At 38.3% G+C, this 14,510-nt stretch overlaps 1 protein-coding gene and 1 long non-coding RNA gene across 8 annotated transcripts in view; one reads left to right on the top strand and one right to left on the bottom strand.

Annotated features, from left to right (window-relative positions):
* COL19A1 (collagen type XIX alpha 1 chain) overlaps positions 1–14,510 on the top strand; it is a 186,569-nt gene that overhangs the window by 136,272 nt on the left and 35,787 nt on the right. For 6 of the 7 annotated variants that reach the window (XM_033512990.1, XM_033512992.1, XM_015622434.3 and 3 more), the window contains 11 exons: positions 2,124–2,177; positions 6,359–6,412; positions 7,652–7,741; positions 8,341–8,385; positions 8,492–8,569; positions 9,466–9,501; positions 9,604–9,657; positions 9,746–9,799; positions 12,043–12,084; positions 13,078–13,131; positions 13,972–14,025. In XM_033512990.1, the coding sequence (XP_033368881.1) occupies positions 2,124–2,177; positions 6,359–6,412; positions 7,652–7,741; positions 8,341–8,385; positions 8,492–8,569; positions 9,466–9,501; positions 9,604–9,657; positions 9,746–9,799; positions 12,043–12,084; positions 13,078–13,131; positions 13,972–14,025 (615 nt within the window). The remainder of the gene's footprint in view (positions 1–2,123; positions 2,178–6,358; positions 6,413–7,651; positions 7,742–8,340; positions 8,386–8,491; positions 8,570–9,465; positions 9,502–9,603; positions 9,658–9,745; positions 9,800–12,042; positions 12,085–13,077; positions 13,132–13,971; positions 14,026–14,510) is intronic. The other variant, XM_033512991.1, reaches the window with a different exon arrangement.
* Positions 6,399–10,247, bottom strand: LOC117244080. The gene is made up of 3 exons (XR_004496488.1): positions 9,922–10,247; positions 8,508–8,622; positions 6,399–7,157 (listed from the first exon to the last, which is right to left on the bottom strand). It is a non-coding gene; the product is annotated as an uncharacterized LOC117244080 (long non-coding RNA).

Below are 14,510 nucleotides of genomic sequence, written 5' to 3'. Positions count from 1 at the left end.
GTGAGGCAAGGAGTAACCACTGCCAGTATTTTATTAGCTCCTTTGTTTAATCCTGTGAGATATCAGGTAATGTTACAGCAGCCATGGCCTTGCTTTGAAGGCCAACCTCAGGAAGTTTAGACTGGATGAGTGGACAGTGAGGTGGATTCAGAACTGGCTGAACAGCAGATACCAGAGAACCATAATCGTGGCACCGGCTCTAGTTGGAGGCCTATCACTGGTGGTGTCCACCAGGGTTCAATACTGGGCCCAGTCTTGTTTAGCTGGTTCATCAGTGACTTGGATGAAGGAGCAGAGGTCTCCTCAGCAAGTTCCCTACAGAAAATCTGGGAGGAGTGGCTGATACCCCAGAGGGCTGTGCAGCCCTTCAGAGGGACCAGGACAGGTTGGAGAAATGGGCAGAGAACAGTCTGAAACTCAACAGAGGAAAGTTCAGGGTCCTGCACACGGAAAGGAATAACCACAGGGGACAACTTGCTGGAAAACAGCTCTTTGGAGAAAGAACTGCAGATCCTGGTGGACAACACCATGAGCCAGCAGTGCCCTTGAGGCCAAGAAGGCCAATGATATCCTGGGGTACACTAGGAAAAGCATGGTCAGCTAGATGAGACAGGTGATCTCACCCTTCTACTCAGCCATGATGTGGCCACATTCTGAGTCTAGCTCTGGGCTCTTCAGTACAAGAGAGACATGGAGATCCTGGAGTGGCTCCTGGAGTGGAGAGCAAAGATGATTAAGGGATTGGAGTATCTCTCTTGCAAGGAAAGGCTGAGGGAGCTGGGCCTGTTCAGCCTTGAGAGAAGTCAACTGGAAGGAGACCTCATCACTGTCTCCAAGTATCTAAATGTGGTGTTGAGGTTTCCAGGGTCTTCCCAGTGGTGCCAAGCAATAGGACAGGAGGCAAAGGGCAGAAACTGATGCACAGGAAGTTCCACCTGAACACGAGGAAGAATTTCTTTACTGTGTGGGTGACTGAGCAATAGAACAGATTGCCCAGGGAGGTTGTAGAGTCTCCCTCCCTGGAAGAAACTGCAGTGTGCTCTAGAATGACCCTGCTTGAGCAGGAAGGTTGAACCAGATAACCCACTGTGGTTGCTTCAAACCTCACCCATTCTGCAATTGTGTGATTGTGCAAAGAAAGTAACTTGTGGGAAATAGAAAAGATAGAAAACTCTCAGAACCTGTGTGAAAGCAGATCTCAGAATAGAAGAATGAAAGAATATATATGACATGCAAGGACAGGAAACAATAAGGCTGTGTTTTTGAGCTGTGTACGGGTAGGCCTTAGAAAATATAATATCAAGATAATAGAAAAATGGAAGTTTAATAATGAAGTTTTACCCACTGTTTCTAAGCTATGACAAGCAGACATTGTTAGAAGTAAAGTCTACATGTAGTTTTAATGATTGGCTTAAGCAAACGCTTGTGAGCTTTTAACATTATCCTATTGGCTAGGAAGTTTTCAAAAAGGCATTGTAACCACGAGAATTTGGCTGTTGCTGTAATGGCACAAGATTTCAACATCTTTCATGTCTCACCTTGTACCAATGAGGCTGATGCTGAATAAAAAGCTCAAGGACTGCCTACCTGCAGACCCGTCCTGTTATTGATAAATAAAGATCAGTAGATAAATAAAGTATATAAATAAAGAACATTAACTGAAGCACAAATGTTCTTGAGAATCTCTCATGATGCCTTGAATTGTATCAAAGATAGAATTAGAAACTATTAAGTCTAACTACCACCCAGCACTATTCATATTGGGTAGTACCTGAAATTTAGATCATAAAAAGAAGGCCCAGTGAGAATGAATGTGGTTATCAAAGCCAAAAAATTGTTGACTTAAAAATAATTCTTGAAATCTTGATCTATTCTTTTGTTATGTCTTTCCCTTTGTATTTACTTGTATTTGTTTGATATATATACTTTGGATTTTGTACCTATCAATCTGCAAAATTTATTGAACTAAATGTTAGAGTAAGGGAGAATGAACAAACTCTGTACATGTGGAAGATAATTCTTAATACCTGATGTTTATATATATTTCTATATAAGAAAGCTTTATACCATATTACAGTAGTTGGTTGACTTTTACCTCAGGTTTGTATTATATCATTTCACAGGGACTGCAAGGCCCTCCAGGACCTGTTGGACCCAGGGGACTGCCAGGAGAAGTTGTATGTATTGTGCCATTTCTCCAGCTGTAGCTGTGATGTGTGAGCTGTTAGCCAGTGAAGCTGTGCCACAGAAGTTACCATAGCTGCTCCTTTTGTGGGTGGTACTGTAGCTATCAGGTGTTGAAGCACAGCAGGATGGGATGCCTCCCTGAACAGGCCATTATCTTGAGTGTCAGTAAACCATCTATATCCTGCTTCTGGTGCTGTTTGATAGTCTGGAGTGGATCTGGATATTGGGGTCACTGAAATGAGAGTTTTACCCTTCTTAATTATCTGTCTCTTGTTCCCCTGTTAGAGTTATGATCGTTGGGTCCTGGCTTCCCATTCCAGCAGGGAAATCATTGCTTGGCTGGGATGGTTAAGCAGCAAGTTGTCTTAGCTTGTGCTGTGCAGCTGCTGGCAGCTACCAGGCACAGATGTTACTGGGCAAGGCTCCCCAGAGCCTTGGCGTGCTTGTAGGTGTGAAACTGGTGGGTTGGGAGTGTCAAAACACTGGTACTTCTCAGCAGAATTGGAATGTTCCTGTAGTTTTTGCACTTTTGGGTGCCTGCCCTACTGACTCGGTAATTCTCCAGTGTGGCCCGGCTAGCTCCGTGATGATGTTTCTCTTCACTCGAGTTTCGAGCCAGCATATGTTTGTGGGGTTCACTGATTTCCTTCAAGAACCCAAGTCTATAGAGCGAGTAAAGAAATCAGGGGGGGACTCTTTCTCTGGTTTGCATTCCACAGTTTATTTCTGTGAAGGGGAATCCAAGAGACGAGAGACAAAGGATTTGGGGTCTGGGGGGTCTCTTTTAACAGGGTTTCTCGGAGGGAGGGAACAACAGAGAAAGAACCAATTATTTTCTCAGTTAGTACATCTTACAAACTTTCTACAAATCAAGGTTACACACACCAAGATAAGAAATAACAGACACCAACTTCTTCAAATGCCCACAAAGATGTAGGAGTATTCTCCACAGAGGGGCAGAGGGGGAGAGAGGTGGGGCTTGGTTTCTTGGCAACACAGGGGGGGAAGCAAGGGAAGGGAAGGTAAGCAAACCCTCTCAGCTTCCATAGTTTAGAGGCATTCTGGGACAGGAAAAAGTTACAAACTTCCGTGTTGGAAAGAAGGGTTCTCTTCTCCCAACCCCGTGCTTTCCTGGGCTAAAGAAACTTCAAGCAGCTGGAAATGCCAGCAGGGTCTTCTCTTTACTCTATCCGGCCTCTCGCCGTGGAGCCGAGGAGAGAAACTTCGGTAACCACGGTAACTTGACACCAGGTAAACAGTTAGGGGAAAGAAAAGCTGGGGGGTAAAAATCACAACTAAAAGATAGGAAAAAATACATTTCAGGCTATCAATTACAACACCCTACATTCAGGTCTGTCAACTAATTGGGCAAGGTGATGGAGGTCTTCTTCATATTGGTTTTAGTGTCCCTGTAACAATTATGCCACTGGGCAGCAGCCTGATGGGTCTCCTGGCTGGTTGGGGTTTCTCAGACTGGTAGGCACCTACCCCAAGATCCAGCACACTTGTAACGCTTGTGCTTCTGGGCAGGAAGAGCAAGGGTAAAATGTCAATCCAGTCTGGATTCTCTAGGAAACGTGTCAAACTATTAATCACTATTATACTAAACTTGAAATTGCCCTGGGCATTTGATTTGACACCCACATACAGCAGAAGCCTCTCCTGGGGCAGTGGCTGTCTGTCTCCCTTCCAAATTTTGGCACAATCCCTCTTTCAGCATGCAGACAACTATTTTCTGCCTAGTTCTCTGTGTTTCAGGCCACACTAGTGGTGTCACATTACCCTAGAAGTGGCACCTACCCTCTCTTCTTGTCTCTTGTACCTCCCTTCTTCCATAAACCATAAAATGGCTTTTAAATAGCATTAATTAAATAGAAGGTAAGAGTGATTAAATCCAAGCAGTAGATCAAGAAAAGTGAACAATAAAAATCTTAGCTATAGCCTAGCAGTTCAGCCACTCACTTGGAAAGGACTGGAATTTCGATCATTACTCTTTGTGTGTGGTTTTAGTTTTTATCTTTTTTCTACCAACAGAAACATCTAGAAGCTGGTGTTGCTGCATTTTGTCTTAGGCCTTTCCACACATGCCCTGAGACTACATTGTGGAATGAGATTTTTACTTTGAACAGACTTTTAAGCCATATACTTTGTTAATATTAAAATACCCATCTGAGTGGTACAGAGCTGGAAGACTTTTTATTGGTGTTTTAGGGATATAAGTGAGGTGACCAGTAAAATACAACATCTTCAGCTCTTGACAAGGGAAAAAACCACTAGTATTTAAATTTGCATGTAGTCATATTATACTGTGTTACTTATGACCATTTTATTATATCTCATTTCCTTACTCAGTTGAGGCATATGTTTTTTCAGGTGTGTCTGATTTACCTGACATCTATCCAAAAGTTTGTAAGCCTTATCTGCTGTGCTTCATTTTTTTATGTATAAATCACCAATCCTACTGTGAAAGACAACAAAATACTCATTTCTCTCTTGCTTGTGTTGCCATCATCCCACTTGAGTTCATAATTGCTACTTTTGAAACTGCTGTTCTGATGATCTTTGGTCAAGGAAACATCATGAACAGATAAATATTAATTATAGTATAATATTTAAGATAAGTCCTAGATGATCCTTAAGACTCCTATCTGTGCACACAATTCTAGTATGTAAAAACATAAATTTAAATGTATTATATAGACATTGTGCTTAGCTACAAGCTCCTTGGTTTTTTATCTTATAAAGATGAAACATTATAGATTGAAAAATATATTTCATTTTATGCGGTATAATGATGATTATGAAAGTTTGAAAATTGTTTTACATTAACTTATATCATCAAAGAGTCATCCAGCAGATAAGTATTACTTCTTTTCCTAAGAAACCACTTGAGCTTGGTTCAACCAAAAAAAAAGAGAAATTTGTGAAATCCTTAGAAAATGAGAGAGTAGAGTCTGTACGTATTTTATGCCAGTATCAAAAGTGTATTGAGTAGGCCATGACCAGTAAATGTAAATTTCCATTTCCATAATGACTTTGTGTTGGTAAAAGCAGAATATTCCTCATTACGGTACTTTTTTTCCTTTCTTATGCTTTTAGTTTGGATGACTGGGTGAAACAAGTAGCTGTCTGTCTGTATTAAGCACAGAATGCAGCAGAGAAAGCAAACACAGCTGCTGAACACTCACTACTGGCATGAAAACGTTGTCATCTGTCATATGTCAGTGTGCACAAAACTGTGTTTTACACTGAGAAGAAAAATTAAAACCATATGTGTTTCCTTATCTTTTTCCTAGAGTCCATTTTTCAGTCCAGCTTAAGTTTCATACTTAGATTTTACTGTTCAGTTTGGGCAATTTTATCCTTTACTGTGAAAATCACCGGTATTCTTAATAAATTCCTTGACTAAATAGTTGGTTGAATGACATTGAAGGGTCACAGAAAAAGTTTCCTGTATTTGTTGCAGTATAGTGAGAGAACTCAATTAAGCCTTACTTACTATTTAAATAATTTCTATTTAGATTTTAATCTTTTTTCATTTATCTTCATTTCTCTGCATTTAGAAAAATCCTTCATGAAAAAGACAAGGGAAAACACTGAAGTTAAAATCAAAATGTGAAAGATGAGAAGATTTAGACAAAAGAAAGACTGGAACATACTTTATTTACTGAAAACCTTTGACTGTCTATTACATATATAAAACATTTAAAGGGATTTGTTGGATTAACTAGTGTGAAGGAGTAGGAATTCATTGAGGCTTTTAAGATACCAGTTTGAATAATTAACTAGTGCAGGAAATCATGCAGCCCTCCGTGGGCAAAAAAGATGAGACACTCAAAATTCAAGTTTTCATGTGCTACTGCCTTCCTTGAAAAACAGTTGATTTTCAAGTCTTGGAATTACTTTGAAATAGAAGAAATAAACGTTTTGTTTTCTACCATTCTTCCCTGATAGTGTCCAGAAAGTAATCTTGATTATTACATTTTAACTTAAAGAAAAATGATGTATATATTTAATTAAGGAAGCATTCATTACCTTGTAGTTTTTAACATTTGAAGTCAATAGTAATGTAGAGTAAATATTCCAGTGTAAACTAATTTTCTTCTGTATTTTATATAACCATTAAGGGAATAGCTATAAAAACATACAGTTATATTTTTATTAATTCCAGGGCTTACCAGGAGATCCTGGGGTACCAGGAAACCCAGGAATTAAAGGAGACAAGGTATGTTTTAAGTGCTTTTATTTAAAGTTGGTATGTTAAAGCATTTTAAATTTTCTCTTCAAGAGTAGCCTTCCATTCTTCTGTAGTGCATCTGTGTGGCTGCTGTATGAAGTGATTTTAAAATGTACCAGCAGCAACCCCCTGTGTCTTGGAGAAGAAACATCTCTGCATTCGGAGATAGCTCAGGCCAGTTTGGCAACACAGTTGCTCTTTAGATGAATAATTTAAGTAATATTTCAAAGAGGTTGGACTTTTGTTAAATCTGTGCTGTGCAGAAATGTCAGTTCAGGTCCTGACTACAGAACAACCTTTTCAGTGTAGTGTCCTACCCAGACTAATGTATAAAATCCCACTTCACAGTCACACATATTCATCTTGGCAGAGCTCTAGGGCAGCTACACTGGCTCAGATGTGAGCCAAGGCTGGATCTCCTTAGGACATTGTATTTTGCTTGTAGAAATCCCTTTGTTAGAATTCAGCCACATCAGCAAGATCTAAAATTATGTGTGCATGTAGTGAACGTAAAGAAGGAGAAAAAATAGGTTGTACAGGTGTGCTCTGAGCTATGTGATGTGTTGTGGTATTTATACATTGTGGGGTACAAGGGAAACCAATAAATTCTAGTCTGAAGAAGTGAGCTGAAAGAAAGGCAAAGAAAATAACTGGAACAAGGACAAAAATGTACTCATCTTGCAAAATGGGAAGTAGTGGATTCAGGAAGAATCACAAAGGATGTTGCAGGAGCCTGCAAAAGACAAGAGGATAGCATAATAAAAGACACAATTTTAATGTGTAAGCAGCAGGAATTTAGAGATATGGAACAAGAGACACTGCATGTATTGAAATAAGGATCAGAGGTGTAAAGAGCAATACACTGAAGACCCCAGGTTTAGCACTAGTGGTTGATAGCTGGGGAGAGACAGCTGTTGTTTCAGCTGTTGCTATGGTTCAGTTGGCAGGGTTTAATGACAACCTGCATGTTAGGAGCCTGGGGAACAAGAAATGTAGATCAGATGCATTGCAAGTATGGAAAACCAAGAGAATACTAGTTATTATTAATGGTTATATGATCCATGTCTCCAATTCTGTAACTTTTTGAAGGAAAATATGAGCGTTTTTTTCCTTCTCTATATCTTCTCAAACCACTGGCACTTTCTATGATAAACTTGTTAATATTTAGAGTTTTTTCATACGGGAAAGTTCTCACATTTCAATTAATGATTGAGATTTATTTTGTAGGGTGACCCTGGTGGAATCATAGGACCACCTGGACATCCAGGTCCAAAAGGTGATATGGGACCTCCTGGACCTAGTCTTCCTGGAACACCAGTAAGTTCATAATCTGAAGAGACTTTCCTGACTTTATTTTCTGCAGTGGCAACTAGGAAAGCATTCTCACTGTGCAATGAAAGAAATCAGAGAATGGTTTGTGTTGGAAGATGGCTTAAAGATCATTCAGTTCCAAGCCCCTGCTATGGGCAGGGACATCTCCCGCTAGAGCAGGTTGCTCAGAGCCCCATCCAACCTGGTCTTGAGCACTTCCAGGGATGGGGCATCCATAACTTCTCACAGCAACCTGTTCCTGTGCCTCACCATACTCACAGTGATGAATTTCTTCCTAATAACCTAGCCTTAGTCACTTTCAGTTTAAAGCCACAAAGCAAGTATCTTTTATTATAATTTCAAAATCAAAATATATTTTGCAGCAGTATTATAAGTGCACTAAAATATAATCTAGAAATAGTGTAAGTATCACACATGATCCTACTGACACTGGCACTAACAAGGAAGACATGTAAATTTGTCATACTTTATTTCTAAGGGCTGTCTAATTTTGGCCATTAAATTTATCTAGTCTCTTGGATTTCAAAACATAATTTATTTTTTTTTCTTGGTTTTTTCGTGTTTTGTTTTTGGGGTTTTTTTAGGGTCCCACTGGTGTTCCTGGAAACCCAGGTCCAAGGGGGCCAAAGGTATGCAAAATACATTATTTCTATTTCTTAAAAGATTTTTTAAAAGGTAGTATGGTAGTTTATATTTTCAGAGCTGTTGTGATGGGAAGTCTTGTACCTTTCACAGGGAGAAAGAGGACTACCTGGTGTACAGGGAGCACCTGGGGAGATGGGGCCCCCTGGAATAGGCATTCAGGGATCACCAGTAAGTAAACAAACATGCTGAATTTGGGCTTCTCACTGTTCATGACTCAGCAACTGCAATAGACAAACAAAGCAAATAAAAAGCCATGAACTCCCTTCTGGCCTGACTCCCAACTCCCAGTTTGTTTCAAGGGTTGCTGTGTAGTTTAAATTCAAACATGAGGCAAGTTGACACAGACTTCTAAAGCTTTCATAGTTAATCATTTGTACAGCCATAACAGTTTCAGTTATTCAGCTTGTTTCCAAGGTTTCTTTCTTTTTTAATGCCTTTAAACAAAGCCACCTGCAGTGTCTTCAGAGTATTCAGTATAAAAATTTGCTGATGTTGATGGTGCACCTGGTAGGTGGTACATGTTATTGCAGGAGTTTTACACCGGTGACTGAGGCAATCTCTCTTCAGTCAACCAATGTATACCACCTGATACAATTCAGTTTAAATTTTTACCAGATTACAATTCTGGTAAAAAGGGAAAATGTTTGTGAAAAGTGACTAGACATTCACCCTGAATGTCTTAATCTAAAATAAAAATACTTAAAGATAATTTTTTCATTTACAATAATTTCAAATCCGAGTTTTAAAATTACCCATTTATATCTAAATTACCCATCTATATCTAAATTATATCTAAAGCTTTTTTTATGAATCTTCTTGCTAAATATCAAGTTGCACCACTGATCATTAATTTTTGGAAATGCTTGCCCTAAAAAATGGGCGTTTGAAAAGTCTTGAGGTCTCTAACTTTGGCATAATTACATTTGGATTTAAAGCCAAACCTTAAAGCAAGTCTTTCTCAAAGTGAAAACTGCACAAGTATCACACATTCAGTATTTTTAAATAAAGTTAATCTCCCTTATCCCAGAAAGTGTAACTACTGATTATTTGGAGTTTTCTTACAGGGTCCTATAGGTCCAACTGGATCAGCAGGTGTGCAGGTAAGGTATAAGATTTCTCTTTAATAGAAAAAGCATTAATTTAGTTTAAGAGTTTTGCAGGAAAGGTATTCTTAAATCCTAAATTATCTTCTGTGCTCTTAGGGCCCTAGGGGACCTCCAGGACTACCAGGAGCTCCAGGTACTCCTGGTACTAATGTAAGTGACAGCTTTATATATATACAAGAAAAAATAATGTGTACTTCATCAATGATTTAAGGCCATCAAGTTTTGTGTTTATTTCTAGGGCACTCCAGGAAGAGATGGAAAGCCAGGACTACCAGGCCCTCCAGGTGATCCTGTATGTATACAGGAAAAGCTTTTGCATTTGCTTTGGTGGAAATATTTTAAAGTTATATGTGGTGAGATAGCATAGCAAGACTAGAAGAACCAGTGATATGAATATAAAGTAGAAATACTTACTTGGGAAAGACAGGAAAACAGCTATGTTATGTACCTTGGCCTCAATAAAACGGAGACTGTCTTCATGATGTTTCTTTAAGCAAGAAAAAAATGCTTAGAATTAGTTATCATGTAGTTAATGCTTATCAAAAATCATGGATCTGAGTGTCTCTCAGCAGATTATTGTCAAACTTGGAAAGAGAGGTCTCTCCCATTCTCAGTTCTTGTCAATGATTTAATTTGATTTGGGTAAGTAGATAAAACTCTGAAACTGGAGTGGGAAAGATTGCTTGCTCTTTGAAGATGTAATCAAAATTCCAAAGCTGTCTGAAGTCAACAAGATTTAACTCAAGACAGATGAGGATAAAGTGCTTAATAAGGAAAACCTAAATCCTGAAGTAGAGTAAGTCTGGAAGGTACAGCACATTGTAAACTAAATGTAAGTAAAATATTTGATGCTGCTATTAAACAGACAGGTCTAAATGGCAAAACTCACAAAAAGGATAATTATTGCCTTTTGCTCTCTTGAAATACTCTTCTCTTTGGAAAAAGCATTTTTTCAAGGAAGATGTAGCAAGCAGGAGCAAATCTGGAGAATTAAGGCCATTTTAACATTTTCAAAATCCCAGCATAAATCATACACTTATTCAGAGATCAACACACAGATTTGTGGCTGTAGAGAGTGTGTTTGCAGTCAGACTGGACTTGTCTTACACACAGAGCAGAGGAGCTGTGTGGCAGCCACTTGCTCTCGTAAACTTGTGCCCTTTGCAGCTGGGGTTAGGACCCTTTCACACTGAGGGCTGGGGTTCTGTGCCTTACAGTGACAGAGCAACTAAAATAAGAACTTCAGAAAAGAGGAGAGATGGGGAAATTACACTTTGAGTCCAATAGGAAGAACAGGTGACATGGTAATAGCCTGCCTCTTATGAAAATGTCATAAGGAGAAGTGTGAAAAGTCAAGGCCACGTAGGTTGTTGTTTCCAACTCTTGTCACAAGTTTTTAAGAGTAGCTGATCCTGCCTATGTACAGTTTACCCCTGTGCAGAGGATGGACTCCCACCTTAGATAACTATGTCCTTAAGTTGTGCTAGGTAAAGTTGTCTCACCCTAAAAAACACCTCAGCATTCTTTCAAAGGTGGTTATGTCACTCTGTAAATGGTGTACTCATGATTATATTTCTGGTTAATTATGCTCAGCACTGCACCTTTTGAGCTGATTCAACACTCATTAAGTGTCAGTTTTTCCAAATATGCTAAAAAAGTGCCTGAGTTTTATTTTTCTTCTTCAAGAAGAAAAGATTGAAAGAATTGAAACAGGCTGAACAAAAACAGTTACCTTATTTTGAATCTGTCCAATTTTATAGTCTGGCCAGGATGATTTTAGATTTAGCAATTGCCAGGAGAACAATTAGTAATTGAAGAGTCTTCATTTGTGAATGAAGCTGATGATAGCCAAGGCAATGTGTTTTTTACAGGGAGTCTTTAAATATAAGTTTAATGGCAGGTCTTGGAAATCTGGGATCTGTTTCAGTGCAGTATAGATCCACTGATTGGTCTTTAAATGAGTCAGCTTTAGTATTGGTAGCAATTTAGCTGTGGCACCAAGGAGTTACACACTAATTATTAATGTTTAAAGGCAGGAAAAAAATATCACATGCATTGCTTTGGTTGCTGTAGCTTATTTCCAGTATCTGAGCTAATTTACTGGAACTTGCTTTGGCATCTCCAGAATTTGTGCTACAGTTGACAGTAGAGTAAAAGCCTAGGAGAAAGGAGGAGGAAAACAATTGAAGATACTCAAGTGAGAATACAAGACATTCCAGTAACATTGTTGTTGCTGATGTGCTACAAAAACAATAATATTATTATGTTCAGGCATTACACTGTTGTCATGGTTTGAGAAATTTCATTGCATTACATTGCATTTGCGGTGAAGACTTACAGTTGATAGTTTGGATAGACTATGATATTTAACAATACCTGAAAATCTGCTTTTTCTTTTGAGTTTTCACTAAAAATTATCTTCAAGCAGCATATAATCAGCTCTATGTGTAGCATTAAGTTCAGAAGTGATGAAAACATGTCAGAATTAGCTGTGCTTTATAAAACATTAATTGCAGATGCCTTTTATAATTTCAGGTTGCTCTTCCACTTGTGGGAGACATGGGTGCTATTCTGAAGGTAAATTTTTCAGAGATTAAATATCTTTTTTTGCTATAAACATGCTTTTTAAACAAACACATGCACTTAAGAACTTCTGAAAGTTCAGCTCTAAATTACAGGGCTAGCCTAAAATGGTGTTGTGATTTTTGTTGATTTTTTGTTTTGTTTTTTAAAAATATGCAGGAAATGTATTCTATAGAAATTTTGCAAAATATTGTTTGAACAGTATATGAGGTAGTAATCAGCAAGTCTCTGTTCAGCATATCCAGCCCACAGTATGAATTGCTACAAATATACTCTGTTCTCCACTTTAATTTGTAGCATTAATTTCAGTAATATTCCAATGGGGAAAATAATCTCAAAATTTCTAAGATATTATTTTAAAAAATAATGAGATTTGGAGTGTTCTGCAATATTCTAAAATAATAATTGTGCTTGGGAGGATTTCAATATGAAACACACACATAATTTCTACTGTCCTTTATTAATACATGTAAACAAACTTAGGGTTTAATGACTTTCTCGTTATCAAATCCAATTTATTTTAGGTCTTTCTATTTGTAACTGTATTGAATTTCTGCTGAACACACGCTTCTTGTCAGAGCTCTCTCTCTTGCTGGTTCTTGATGCTTCATTCTTCATTTCTCAGTGTTTTGTGGTTAGGACTTATATATGACTGCAATTTAGCTGGCAAATGCTTCTCTCAGCAATGCAAGGGTCATTTGCTTTTAAATACCTGAACACAGGTGTGTCTGGGACTATCCAAAATTATGCTTAAAGTGTGTTAGCACTATTTCAGTAGAGAGTGTAAGAAATGGGCAGGAAAACAAGTCTCTCTGAACAAGTATAGAGTTTAGAAGAGAGCAAGGACTGAAGAGAAGGCTTTGGGGTAAAATGGAGGGCTGGTCAGAAAAGCAGGAAGGAAGCCGTGTGCTTCCTTCAAATCAGTCTGCACAGACCACATCTATGTCATAAAAATATTTGTCACTTCATTTTCTGTCTGCTCCACAGGGTGATCCTGGCACAAGAGGTCCTCCAGGCATTCCTGGTAGAGAAGGACCAAAAGTAAGTTTTGAAAAGTGTACTTCCATTGCTTTGTTTTCTTGTTAAAAGCAAAAGGCCAGGTTCTTACCTTTGCGAGACCTGACTTTTTTGTCTGACTTGTATCCCTGTGGCATTCAGCAGCCTAAAGGTTAAAATTATTTTTATTTTTCAGGACTCTTCATGTGTCAGTTTGCCTTTTTTCTAGGTTGAGTGAGCAAAATAGCCTGAGTTTATCTCAGGTACAATACCTTTTCCATGTCTCCATTAAATCTGGCTCAGATCTGACTGCCCAGCAGTGTTTTGCTATCTATAGACTCATTTTAGGTGAGTCAGTCACACGAGAATCCTGCAGCAAGGAGGCAAACTTCCCATGTGTCCCTCAAGTGTGCAACACAGCTGGACCACCCTGTGCCTTTGCACCCTGTTCTCATGGGAGTAACTCAGCCATTTCCCTGGGACCTGAGGTTTCACTGATGTCCATCAAAATCCTCTTCACTGGGATCAGAGAAAAAGCCACAGGGTTTGACAAATGGATGTCTCCTATCATTGAGACTAATTCCATAGAAGTGAACTTTCTCCATTTCAGCAGGAATTCAAGCACTTTGGTGTTAATGTCTCCATCTTGAGGTCTTTGGAGTATTTTGCCTCCTAGGTACAAGCCACTCATTTCCTTTTGCCTAGCTGGGAGGTATATTTGAAAACTTTCGGTTAGTTTTGAACCTTTGCCTTATGTTTTAAGCACTATGCCTGTAAGGGCATCATACTAGCATGTATTGAATGTGGGTTATAAAATGCCCTACAGAGCATGGAATTCATTGTTTTCTAATATAAAATATTTGTTTAAATGTTATGTTTTCATAGGGAAGCAAAGGCGAACGTGGATTTCCTGGGCTTGTGGGAGAAAAGGGCGATGAGGTAAAATTACTTGATTTCCACAGTGATAATGTTCTTATCTGAACCTGAGTAAAGACATAGACTGAAAATTAAATACACAGGATGTCATTTAGTTCGTTAAAACTGCTGAGGTAGTAATGTAGTGCAATAGCCCTTGATTCTGATTTTTCTACAGGATTGAATGTTATTATTCAACTAAATAACACCTATTTAATTTTCATCTCTGAGTTTTTGCTCATTTGTATATTTTAAAGCCTCACATACATTTACATGCTAATTTTTAAGGATATATGATAGAGCAATAAATAGTCTAATGCCAAATATTTTCAGAAAACACTTTGTATCTATAACATATTTGCTTTCATTTTTTTGGTTCCCCTTTAGAATTCACTTTTGAAAACTTTCCATTAAGCAAATAATCTGATGGGAACTGTAATAGCAGCAACTACTATTAAGTGGAAACTGAAAAAATATTTGAATAGACCGAATTTAAAGTATTTACAATA

The sequence above is a fragment of the Parus major genome, chromosome 3, assembly GCF_001522545.3.
Source record: "Parus major isolate Abel chromosome 3, Parus_major1.1, whole genome shotgun sequence".
In the NCBI taxonomy this organism is placed as follows: Eukaryota; Metazoa; Chordata; class Aves; order Passeriformes; family Paridae; genus Parus; species Parus major.
This window is presented reverse-complemented; position numbering and strand designations above follow the sequence as displayed.